The following is a 12,655-nucleotide window of genomic DNA, read 5'->3' on the forward strand; positions in this document are numbered from 1 at the left end:
ATTAGCAGCTCTGCCTGAATTCTTGAGAATTTAGAAAGAATCATTAAGTTCTTTGAGAGATCACATTAAGAAACTGCCCACAGTGGGAGAAATGGGCCTTGATATCTCATGCAATTATTGGCAATTGAGTCTTTCTCTGCTTATACGCTGTGTTCAGGATCAACAGTCCTTCATATCCTGACTGATGTCTCTGTATTTAAAAAGAAGGAATTGTGCTTAGATATTAAAGGGGACCAAAATGACCTGCTTGTGACCACCAGTGAAGAATAGCAAATGGAAGCCATAGCCTACTTTCAGGTCCATACTTAGAGTTTAAGAAACCCAGACAGAGGAACTAATTCATCTACAGTACTCAGCTTCTGACAGGGGAGGGGGCTGGGAAACCTGGGAACATCTCCCAGCAGTGGATTATGAAGAAGACAGAAAATAGATAATGGAATCATCTTCTTAAGAGGTACTCTCTGTGCATGTCACATTTTCATGGGTCAATTAGTTAATACCTCTCATACACTCCCTGTGGAGACTGCAACAATTGACTTTGAATACTGAAATCTAGCAGTTGGCATGCAAAGCATATGAGGTTGTTTTTCAGATTTTATGAACGTTATTCTTACCCTATTCAAACAGATGTGGGGCAAATGAGGTCAGCAGATTTTTGTTCCTTCATTTTTTCAGTCTGAAAGTGTCCTGTGAAGGCCAGGCGCACACATTCTGTATTTCTAGAAACATTTTGAAGCTGTGTGATAAGAACAAGGTAGCACTAACAGTTCGTATAGGAAAAGGCTTTAAGTAACTCTTCTGTTTCTTTTGCTGGTTTCATTTCATAGACAGCAGCTTAAAGTCAGCGTGGAAATGATCATCCTCTTGGTTTGTAGCATGTCTTCATGTTCAGACAGGGAAGTCTGTGAAGTCAAGACAAGGTACAGCTGCCAGTGTTGAACAGCTGAAACAATGTCATACTCAAGAAATATGAATTAGAGGAAAAATGTTCACCTCTTAACAGCACCTGCAGCTATTCTGAAGCTTCTTCTAAATGAATACAGAGACAATTTTAAGTTAATAAAAAAAAAATATATATATACCAGTGAGTATATGCGCTTATTTTGAGAAATGGCCAAATAATGTTTTCTGGCTGAAAATAAAAAAACCCCATTCAATTCTTTGCTTTCAGCAGTTATTCTTGGATGTGAGATGTTTTGGGTCTAGTTTTAATGTGTCAAAATGCTGTATGAAATACCGAGCTAACAAGGAATGCAGTCATTATGAAACTAGGAAGTTGTCTTCACCAATGACAGCACATTGGCTCTAACCTATCATTGCTTTCAATCATCATGCATGAGTAAAAATATATACCTGAAAGACCTCTATCTGCTTCAGACAGACAGCTGCTTCCCTTATCTGTCTCCAGATAGGAGATAACTCTTTTTTCCATCTTCAGCACTTAGCGGGTATCAGTGAGCCTTATCATTTATCCAGCAGCTCAGGGATAAGAAAGAGTCCAGTTTTCATTGCTGCTTGGAAATCTGTCATATTCTGAGAACTTGCATACCTGAAGTGTGATGTTTAGTAGCCTAAGGAGATGATTTGCTACCACAGCCACCATGTAATACAGACAGGGAAACTTCAGGTTTAAAATGCATTCTAGGTGTGCAGCAGGAATGTGTTTTATCTGGTTGCAGGGGAATGAGAGGTCAGGTTAGAATCCACTCGCTCAGGACCTGGAAGAGGGAGACACAGGGGCAGAAGGAAGTAAATGAAAATAAAGAAAGAAGGAAGGGGCTGTTGATATATATATATATATATATATGGGATTGTAACAGCTGTGAGTAGGTCCTACTCTGGCCATAAGTACTCCAATGGCTGGGGCACCAAGTTGTACCACTAAGCTATGTTCCTTCTGGCCTCAGCTTGCAGAGATTGGGTAGGCACTGCAGTTTTCAGAAGGGAGGGCAGACTCACCCAGCATTACCATCTCTTCTTCTCTACACTGGCTCTCTAACATGCGCCATCTCTTCAAACTACACCTGGCCTATCCTTCTCCTTCCTTTTTGAATTCCTATATTCCTATATTCCTATTTTAGAGTTCCTATATTTAAAAATGTTACCTGTTTGAGAGGACATGAACATCAAGTAACAATTTAGAGTTGCCTGCATACATTTTTTTTCATGACAGCGTGTCAAAAGCAGTCAGAAGACAGTTTGAACTAAAGTGAATCTTGTATTCATAATGAAAGCTTATTTAGTGTGCTTTCATATATATTATACATTTTTGCATATCCTTTATTGGACAGTAGTATTTTATCTGGGATTTATTTGAATTTTCCAATGTATTTGTAGTGCCTCATTTGTTCCTATTGAGGCTGACCTCAGTAGAGTCAGTTAAACCAGCATTTGAAATTCTATCTGCCTTCTCTCCTGCTCTTTTACTATAGTATTTACAGTACCTCCCACTGAGTAAAAGCTGTGTATCAGATCTTCACCTGATGTAAGTTATCAGCATCATTTTATTTAGAAATGTTTACTTTGTGACTCTGTGCATATTTCATTCTTTTTGATCTTTTTATGAGCCTGTAACGATGGGGCTGGGATTTATACGATGGGATTCCCTGTCATTCTGTGGGATTTTTTGCTCTGACTGCACTCTGTAGCTTTGAAGCACTTCAGATCTTGAGTAAAATGAGTTCACTGATGTGTCCCAGGAGACACTGTTGACTGGTCTGCGGATGTAATTTTATGACAATGGATTGTATTGTGATTTAATGTTTATGCACCATATGGTACATTGTCAAGTTTCATTGTATTTATGAAGATCTCAATAAAGTGAAGCAAAAATAAAAATACATATTCAGGCCCAGTCTATTTTCAGTAACAATCTCCTCTGGGTCTTTCTTTTTAAATTGAACTTGCCTAGTGATTATAACTAGGGCTAATAATAACAGTAAGACTGTCCTGGGCCAGGGATAAAACATACGCAGTTCTGGAAGTAGTGCACATTCATTTAGGACTGTAATCAGCCTGTTGAAAGGTACCTAATGTAGGTACTGAAAGCATTAGGAACTCCAAAATGAGTCAGGATTATGCAAATTGTCATAGAGATTTTAGAACCTAGTTCAGTGCAGGAGAGTAGTCTTGGAGGCTGGTGTTTAGGCACCTTTTACAGGATGTCTGCCTAGCAAAGAACACAGCTTGCACTTTCTGACCAATGCTCGTGTTGGTTTATTGCAAAGGCATCTGACAACAAAGCCATGAGCAAGTAAGGGTACAGGAAACTAAGTAGTTAGCTGAAAACATAAAAGAATAATATATTTGATAAGGGAAAAAACAGAATAGCAATTATACCCCCATCTTGGGTTCAAAATGTCACAATAAATTAAAGGAGCAGAATATATAGCTCACTTGAAGAGTTCTTTTCATTGAACTTCAGTTTCTTCCTACTGGGTTCATTAAGGTTGTTTGGATTCTTTTGGCAAAACAGCATGTCCCCCGCTCTTTAAAAAGGTGTCATTAAGCACAGAAATAATTTTCCATTAACATATTATTATTGCAGCATATGTACTGCCAAGTAGCATTTAAATACATGTATTAAAAACATCACATGTATTTGTGTACTTATGTATGGATAAAGTGGAGGAAGGAGTTTAAAAGCTATTGCCTCTTTCTTCCCCATTTTTCACTTTAGTATGTCTCCTGTAAATGAACTGCTTCTGCTCTCGGCATGTGCCTGCATGGTATCCTGTAAACTCTTCAGTGTTGTGTATGAGTGCTAGGTTCATACAGCAAAATCCATTAGAAGGACTAGGGATAAAGGATGTAAGCATGTAATTAATTTTATGAATGCAAATAGTCCGCTAAATTTCTGGGAGACTACTTGCTCAAAATGGCAAATTCACTAAGCATGCGTGTAAACCTTTTCAAGTTTCAGCTTTTTAACTACAGAACCCTTGGCATTTATGTAAATATGTATTGAGCACAATACATTTCAATCCCAGTGGAACTCTCTGCTTGCTCACATGGTCATCCTAACTATTAATATCTTTATCCTTTCTTTGGAAGTGCTGTTCTCTTCAGAATTAACACAATAAATGTGTCACTCGCAAGAAATGCTAGAAGTTAGTTCTGGTGCATATTTCTCTTTCCTTTTCATCTTTGACCAGAATAAGACATTCAATTGAGAACAGTTTAATTACAGTACAAATATGGAGGGGTGGTGGAGTCTTTAAAAATGGAACATGAGCAATATCTCACAATTGGAATGAGCCTGTTTTACTTGCAGAGTATGTGCTAAAAGAGAGATTTGTATTTGAAAAAGTGGGAAGTGCCTTGTGCCTCTTTTGTGTAGAACAATTAGATGGTTCCTTTGTGTTGTATATATGCCACCAGTTGCATGGGGTTCAATTAAATCTTCATGGGTCTTTATGAAGCCAAAGGCCATATTTGTAACTGTTGACTGGCAAGAAAAAGGATTTTCATCAATGTGTTCAAGGCAAGTGCAGGAAAAGAAAGTAACCTAAACAACTGAGCTGGTAATCAAATATTTATCACAAAAGAAGGGGCAAGCAAGGAGTTCACTTTGGATCAGGGATCTAAACAGCACAGATGCCGCTAAGCTTATTACAATAGGGTGCTCTACTGTGAGTAACAAACTGTGTTCTGAAACGCATTTTAATTTTTCTTGAAAAATAAAATACCCTCTGAATATTGTGGACATATTCAATCTTCTTAGGCTTAATAGTTTTTTTGTGTGTACGAGTAAGGAAAATAAGATTTCCCTCCTTTACTGCTTTGAAATCCTTTGCCCATCCCCATGCTGAGCTATGAAACATGAGTTTCTGTTATGTATTTTATATAACAGGGAGAAGTTCATGAATTCTGTGTTTGCAGATATAGTTATGAACCTGTTTTGGAGAGTTCCAAGGAACAACTTGCATTAAGAGACCATTAAAGGTCTTTATGAGTTATGCTAACAAGCACCTTCCTGTACTATCAGTTCCCTTGATGTTCCTGCAGAGAACTACCCTGCCTGAGGCAGAACAGACTGCCTAAATGCCCGTGTCATCCATCTGTGGCAAACAGCTTCAAGGTCCATGAGGCCTCTCCAATGAGGCTAGAGACTCTACCAAGTCAGCACTATCAGAGCATATGGCTATCACCCTGGCCAACTGTCATAGCTACAGTCCAGGTGACTCCGTACTCATCCATCACACTCAGCTGGTGAGGCAGCCATTTGCACAAGTCCTCTGAAAGACTCAGTCATCCACGGCTTTTAACCGTACAATTCAAACCCCAGCTTTACCCCCCAAAAATACTGTAATACTCCTTCAGCTTCAGAGGTAGAGGAGCTATTTGTGATTAAACTCTGTTGTTCATTGTAGTATTGGGCCTGCTTGCTAACAGTTTTGGAAAGGAATAAGACACCAAAAACTGAAAATCAACTGAGCCACCTCAGTACTAGTTGTTTCCATGCTTACAAAAATATATGACCATGTCACTGTGGGCTGGCATTAAATGGAGAAACTACTGTTACTCAGAGAAGAAGCCTCTTCTACAAGACTTCATATTACTTATTGGTGTGTTTCCTGTTAGTGTCCTACACTAAAGTAGGATTGCATTGGGAATAGTAAATGCTCTTTATAATTTTGCTGCTGGGGATCACAATGTTGAGCATTCTTTAAGAAAGGTACTTCATGGAACTGCATGACAGTGCAGAGTGACCTTCAAATGACAAAAGCTGTTTTCATAGACAACCTGTAATAATGCACATCCAGAGGAAAAGCATCCTGATGTCCAGAATTCTTCTGCTATTACCTTACTACAGGTATACTGTTAATTCTTTAAGTTTATATATTCATATCTCAATACTACCTTGATTGAGGGCTACTGACCTTCATTGGCAGAATTTAATTGCAGGAGACAACTGGCAACATTAGTTCTGAATTCATGTTTGGGGCATTCACCTATAACATAATTCTCATTGCCACAGGAAATGGTTCATCATGCTGTGTCATTACTTTTCTCATACAGAGAAAAATGTAACTGACTTGTACAGGAGATGGAATTCTAAAAGTAAAACTCTAGATGGGACCTCAGCCAGTGGCTGTCTCTGCTTTCCCATCCAGTGGCACAGTGGAGGCAGTGTTGTGTTCCCTCAGCACATGGGGAGAGGTGGTGGGAAGCCTCTCCTCATCTTTATTCATCAGTAAAACACAGGTTGTCAAAAATGTCCCCTTAATTTGGTTGAGAAAAACATGTTCTTGACAGCATACAAAGAGCACGGTGTACGTACCTCTTATGAGATAAGGCCTTCAGCTTCCTTTCCCCAGTGTAAACATACTTTGGCCATCAGGAGCTAAGGACTTGCAGGACAGAGAGAAGCAAGCACTCCGTGCACTACTGTTGAACTCCTTCGACTGTGAGCATTCAGTAAAAGCTGAACCTTGCCCCTGCCTTTCACACAGGTGCCGGTTTCTTCATGAAATGACAAATACACAGAGTTTACTGTGGTCCTTCTGGGCTTGTACTGCTAAGATAAATCCCTGTTCTTTGCCGTTTCGAACAGCAAAGCCAACATATGTAGCTAATATCTAAACACGTAGCAGTTCTGTAAATTGCTGCGCTCAGAAGAGATCTACCATGTTCTGTGTTTATAGTTTGTCTTTTCTTTGTTGCACCTAACCCTAGGTTTAAAACTTTTCAAGGTAAGCACTCAGTAGTTGTTTGTTATGCTTCACAACTGTATCAGCTAGCAGCACTGTGTAGTTATATTCCTTCAGGGCTTTATATTTGGAAACATCATTTTGTGTAGAAATCAATCTAAGACAGTTATTTTGAGTTTACTTTCCTTGAGGACAAGTATTTCAGAATTAATCTGTCTCCTCCAGATTTCAGTGAACTTTTGAATTAAATTCCAATTTGCTAATTCTGCAGATAGTAGAGATTTCTATGGGTCCCAGGACTCCTGTTATACCAACTTGGATGCTAGAAGTTTTTCTAATGCTCTCTTCTCTGTCGAAAACATTGTACTGTCTCAGTCATCACTTCAAAATACTATGGTGAAAAAGTTTGTAATACTTTCTATGATATTGAACTCATTCAAGAATTTCAATTAGGAATATTCGACAGATGTCTCCTGCTACTTTTTATTTCCAGGGGATTGAACGATTAATTAAGGCAAAAGACTTAACTATGGAACGGCAGTAAAATGAAGTGTATGCTACTTTCTTAAGCCTCAGAGCCCAGTATGTCTTTCCTAATGAGTCCATTTGTCTTGAAAAGAATTGAGAACAGTGTTCTGAAAAAGAGCAGCAACAACACTCAGCCCGTAGAGGATGTATGGAGTGTTTTAGAAGAGTAATTTGAGTGCAGTATCACATCATTAAACCCAGCATAACAGCGAAGGAAAGGGCAGCTACAATCCATAGCCTGGACTGAGGTCACCGACTAATCTGACTTTACGAGTACAAAAGATCCCAGTCTGATGAGAAAGTGTCCTCTGATAGAGGTCAGCATTCCTTAGCCAAAATGGGTCTTTCAGGCTGGTGGAAGGAAAGTGTGTTAGGACGTATCACACAATAGCATGTGACCGTCAGCACTCTGAAACCTTTTGTGGGTTATAAAATGATTAACTGACCATTCAAATTCTAGAAATGTTGCATTTGTAGCAGCGATCAGCTCCTCAGAGGGGAGGCAGCAGAGTGTGAAACCTGAATTCAAGCAGCAGGGAAGGTTTAAAGTACAATTAAAACCAGAAATAACTTGCAGCTGCTAGAAATGAAATTCAAGGTTGGTAATGCAGCAGTATATGTATTTAAGTAGACATGTTTGCGTCCACGTGTGTGTAATGACAATGGCATAGTTTTCAAACAACAATAAAAAAAAAACTGTTGTCAAGAAGTGTTGGCCAGATATAAATTTCCAGAGTGGGTAGTATTAAATATTCTCTGAGGACTTCTGGTCATAAATATTTCTAAAGAGTGTGCGCTTAGCTCATGCCAATCAATACTATAAAGAAACACCGTAACTAAGTTAGCAAAGTAGAGAGCTCTTACTGACGGACTGAGTCCTGGTGATTCTTTTATCTGAGTTTCCAGTTCTGCTGCTTATATGGTAATAGTCTTCATAGTTTCAGAATGTGTGCATCCTGTTATTATATTTTTATATTGAAGATTAAATATTTTATAGTATATTTGCCTATTGAGGAAATTCTTTTACCTTGGGGAAAATACGATCCTGCTATGAATTTCCTTTAACTTTACAGGAGGCTGCCGTTCTCAGAACCAGGATCTCTCTTGGACATTTCAAAGGACTTACACACAAGACCTGCTTTCTTCTCAAGGGACCCGAGATACTGTGTTTTGACTTTGAAGTCAGCCCTAGTATACGGATGTGGACTTCAGGTAGAATGAGCAATGCAAAGAACTTGTTTGGACTTGGGGTCTCCTTGTATTTTTGGGGACTGATGGACCTAACTACAACTGTGCTGTCAGGGAGTGCCAGGCCCTTTGCTGAAGGGCCAGAAGACAACCTGTCAGACAAGTTGCATCAACGTATGAAGAGGAGCTGGGTGTGGAACCAGTTCTTCGTTCTGGAGGAGTACACAGGAACAGATCCTCTTTATGTTGGGAAGGTAAGAGCTGCCCCAGGATATCTGGTAGAGTACGTGCATCAGTGTACATGCAGACCGTGGCAAAACGTGGAAGGTTTCTCTAAGTGCATTTTTATTCCCTTCCTTCTGTCGGTAAATCTATCCACATTAATTTCACTTCAGCCCCCAAGGACTCTTCACCAGTGTCACCTTTAGCCGTGAAGAATTTCCTTTTCAAGGTGCTGTCAATATATTTGCCTATTTCAAAGAGATCTGCTGTAACCATCATCAGCTGTAATTGAGGCAGCGTTAGAAAGTCTGCAGTGATCTTTCCAGGGACTCTTTCAATGTCAAGACAAAGCAAGGTTGTATTGACATGGGGGGATTAGGAAGGAAAGGAAGTGTTTGTGATCATGCTTCTGTCTGTGATCAAGTCAGCTGGAAGATGAAATTCACAATCAAATGAAATAGCCAGTATCTCCTGAAAACTGACATTTTTTGTTTTCTGCAAATCTCTGGGGTCAGAGTATTTTCTTTCTTACCACGGTTTGACCCCAGGTTAATTATGTGGACTAGAGAGAAGTGGAAGGGTAGAGGGACAGCTTATTAAATACAACAATCCTATTTTCAGACCCCTTGCACACTGAGAATATATACATCAGTACAAATATTTGTAAAATTGACTGCTATGCTCACGCTGTCTACCTGGCAGCATTTTGAATTCACTTTACCTCCTCAAAGAACATGCTGATGGAAGTCAGGCCTGTAATGTCTGCCATCACAACGCACCTTGCTGTATCCATCCTCCTTAGTCTGCTTTCCCAACATTTGTAAAGACTCTGAACTATTTAAAGTATCGACCTGCTAATCAAAGTATTGAGCGGCTATTCAAAGGCCTATGGGCAGCACTAAGTTTGCATTTCATTAAAACCGAGTTGACAAATCTGGGAAAAGTGGGGAGGGTTACTGTAGTGAAGTGTTTGAACAACGCAAATGAGATTTTACATGTCTAGATGATGAGTGCGGCCTAAATATAGGTAGATATGACAAACTAGGCCAAGAAATGATGCCAGAAAACAATTCCTTTAGATTTCATCACTTTCCTTCCAAGCTATCCATCTGCAGAAAATGAATCACAAATCCAAAGGCACATTCTGGACTAGCATTTATCGTTTTACAAATCCACAGAGTTAAACTGAGCCTTCAGTCATACCAGTATAAATCAAAATGAATGCACTGGCTTCAGAGGACCTCCTTCCAATTTATCCTTGTGAGACTGACAGCAAGATGTGTTCTCCTTCCTTTCTCCCACAGCAGTGGTATTACTAGTGATTGCCATCAAATGGGATGACATTTGTCTTCATTCATCTCTGCACCTAACTTTTCAGCTCATGAGATCTCTATTGATTAAAGATATTCTTATTTTCATGCAACTTATTACTTTGGAACAATGACCAAACACTATTTTGCATACTCAGTTTCATCTGAAATGAATCCAGACTTGCACTGTAAGCTGAATTTCAGCTACAAGCAGTACTGGAAGAGATCAAGTCCTCTTTGCTTTAAACTTGTGGTATTAGGAGCGCAAAAATGTAGCACATTCAGCAGGACTCTTGAGTTTGTTCCCACTCAGTTCTACTGAATGGGGTTAGCAACAGTGGCACTACATGGTCTGTGTCCACTAAGTAAAGTGCCAAGCTGCCATGAGTGATCTCTTTTCTAGACCACAGTAGGGGCAAGCTAGGGCTAATTAGCTCTCAGGGTTAACATTAGACCAGTTAGCCTCATGTACTCCCAGCCTGCTGGCTAGCTTGTTCCAACAGCCTCCTGCATCCATTTCATGTACACCAACCAGCATGGAATTATGCTGCCAAAATGGCCTTTGGGGTACAAAATCTCATCCTCTTCTATTCCTAAACCAAGCACAGAGCAGTGTGGTGAATGCTGCAGCAGTTGCCAGGGGGAAGGGCCTCCCTTCTCCTCAAACAGCTGAAGGCACAGACCCTTGGAAGGAGCTGCAGCCTACCATAATCCATCACCACAGCTGCGTTCATGCTGTTTGCACCTGAGGGATCCTCAGGAAAGGGGTCAGCAGGGAAGAGGCTGTGGGCTGAATTAATTGTTCTGGCAGGATAGAAATTCTTCAGCCCAAGCCACCCCAGGCAGGCTCAGAAATATCTCGTGCAGAGCTGGGTGGCAATGGAGAAGGACTGCAGGCCCATGGTCTCAGTGCAAGCACCAGCCCTTGAAACTGCCCTGGTTGCCTGCTGGACAGACAGAGTCTCCTCTGACCTCTACCACCCACAGCACCCTGCAACATCCTGCTTGCCAAGCCTTGCTTTCATCTGCCTGCTTTCCACAGCCTGTGGCAGATGGAAACAGCGTACAGTGTTGGTCCAGATATATTTACTTCATACTCTAAAGGCATCCCACAAGGGAGGAGCTCCTCTGATGCTCTTTTGCAGCTGTTTCTGGCTAGTTACGCACTACTCAAGCAACCTCAAAATAGCTTGAGCCTAATATGATTTTCAGGGCTGCTATAAAAATTGTACTTTCCTATGTAAGTCATGGAGCAAAATATCTATTGGGCAGGGAAATGAAAGGAAACTTCCTGAGATGAAATCAGTACAATTTTTGCTTTTCTCCGGTGCTCATTATTCTTATATAAAGTGTTTTAGCTTCAGAAGTTTCCATGTCACAGATAAATATGAGGCTAGAGCTTTCTTATAGGTAACTACTGTTAGCTAGTGGGACAAACTAGGTAAACCACAGTCCCTGCACATGCTGTAGCAGTATTTTCCACATTTGTCTGACAAACTAAACTGCTTCTATACTTGAATTGGAGACAGACTTCACTGCTTTGCAGTGTCAGAGCCTCCCCAGTCCTATTTCATAGGAAAGAGGCATTTCAACCACAGCAACTGAATGAGCAAATAAAATGCCTTCTTTCTACAGACTATCACTACATATCAACGAAGTGCTCTCATGCATCTTCACAAATTCCCCTGCAGGTGCTACATCCCTGGAGGCAGAGACGGGAGAGCACATCGCAACCCATTCAGTGGGTCTGCATGAGTCCTTCCCTGTGCCACCCTTAGCAGCACCACTCTCTTGCATGTGCTCTTTGCCTTAATTGAGCCTCATAAATCTTTGTACCATCCTTATCAAAAGAAACAGCTCAGGTCGTCACAGGTAGAAATTTCTTTAATACGGAAGAGAAAGTACTTTTGAATTGTTCCTACTTCTGAGTCAGTCACGTGGCAGCACAATTTATTGCACCACCCATAAAATAGAGCCAGCTTAAAGCCCCATCACCTTTCCAGCACAGTCACTTCTACATACATTCCACCATTGTGATACTGGGTTTGTCAGTGCAGTAGTGCGAGCTTCAGTTTCTGTGGACACCTCATTCTTTCCAATTTATTACAGTCTGTATTGATTAAGTCTTCTGCTTTCTTCTTTGCCATGTCTTCAGGCTATATGAGAAGCTACAAAACTGCTTCTAGCATTTCTTATTGCCTAGTCTTAACTGAGACCTTGGCTAAGGCTTTTAACAAATCGCAGTTAGACAGAGATCTTCTTGTACTCCTAAATTCTTATCAGCATGCCGTGGTTGTTCCTTGTTTTTCTCCCTACATAAATATATTCATTCCAAACAGGGCTTTTAGCAGAAGGGGTAACTCAACTCATCAGTTTTACTCAATATTTTCTTCCAAGTCTTTACAACTTTTCAGAACATCTGCTATTTTTTTTTATTTTATTTTTATTATTATTATTATTTCCTGTTTAATAATGACTTCCTGATGTTCCAAAACATGTTTTCTTCCATCAGGCCCAACTCTTAATTCCCCAGTCAGGTCTAACATCTGTATTGGTCTGAGCGGCTGTACATACTCACCAGTGCACTTATGCACCAAAACAAATGCCTGAGATGTAACTTAGTGGTGCTGAATTAATTTGAAAACCTACATAGGTTGCTCTGAAAGTAATGCCTCCTATTTATTTCCATGCAGACTACAATGGATGCAGAGAGCGAAATAACACTGTTTGATAGAGCAAATTCTCAGCTACAAA

The 12,655-nt window shown here is 40.2% G+C and overlaps 1 protein-coding gene across 7 annotated transcripts in view; it reads left to right on the plus strand.

The window, feature by feature from the left end:
* The window catches only part of CDH20 (cadherin 20), a 110,443-nt gene that overhangs the window by 68,328 nt on the left and 29,460 nt on the right, over positions 1-12,655 (plus strand). For all 7 annotated transcript variants that reach the window (XM_072329139.1, XM_072329138.1, XM_072329143.1 and 4 more), the window contains one exon: positions 8,255-8,623. In XM_072329139.1, coding sequence (XP_072185240.1) covers positions 8,381-8,623 — 243 coding nt within the window. In that variant the 5' untranslated portion in view covers positions 8,255-8,380. The remainder of the gene's footprint in view (positions 1-8,254; positions 8,624-12,655) is intronic.

The sequence above is a fragment of the Excalfactoria chinensis genome, chromosome 2 (assembly GCF_039878825.1).
Source record: "Excalfactoria chinensis isolate bCotChi1 chromosome 2, bCotChi1.hap2, whole genome shotgun sequence".
Lineage (NCBI taxonomy): Eukaryota > Metazoa > Chordata > Aves > Galliformes > Phasianidae > Excalfactoria > Excalfactoria chinensis.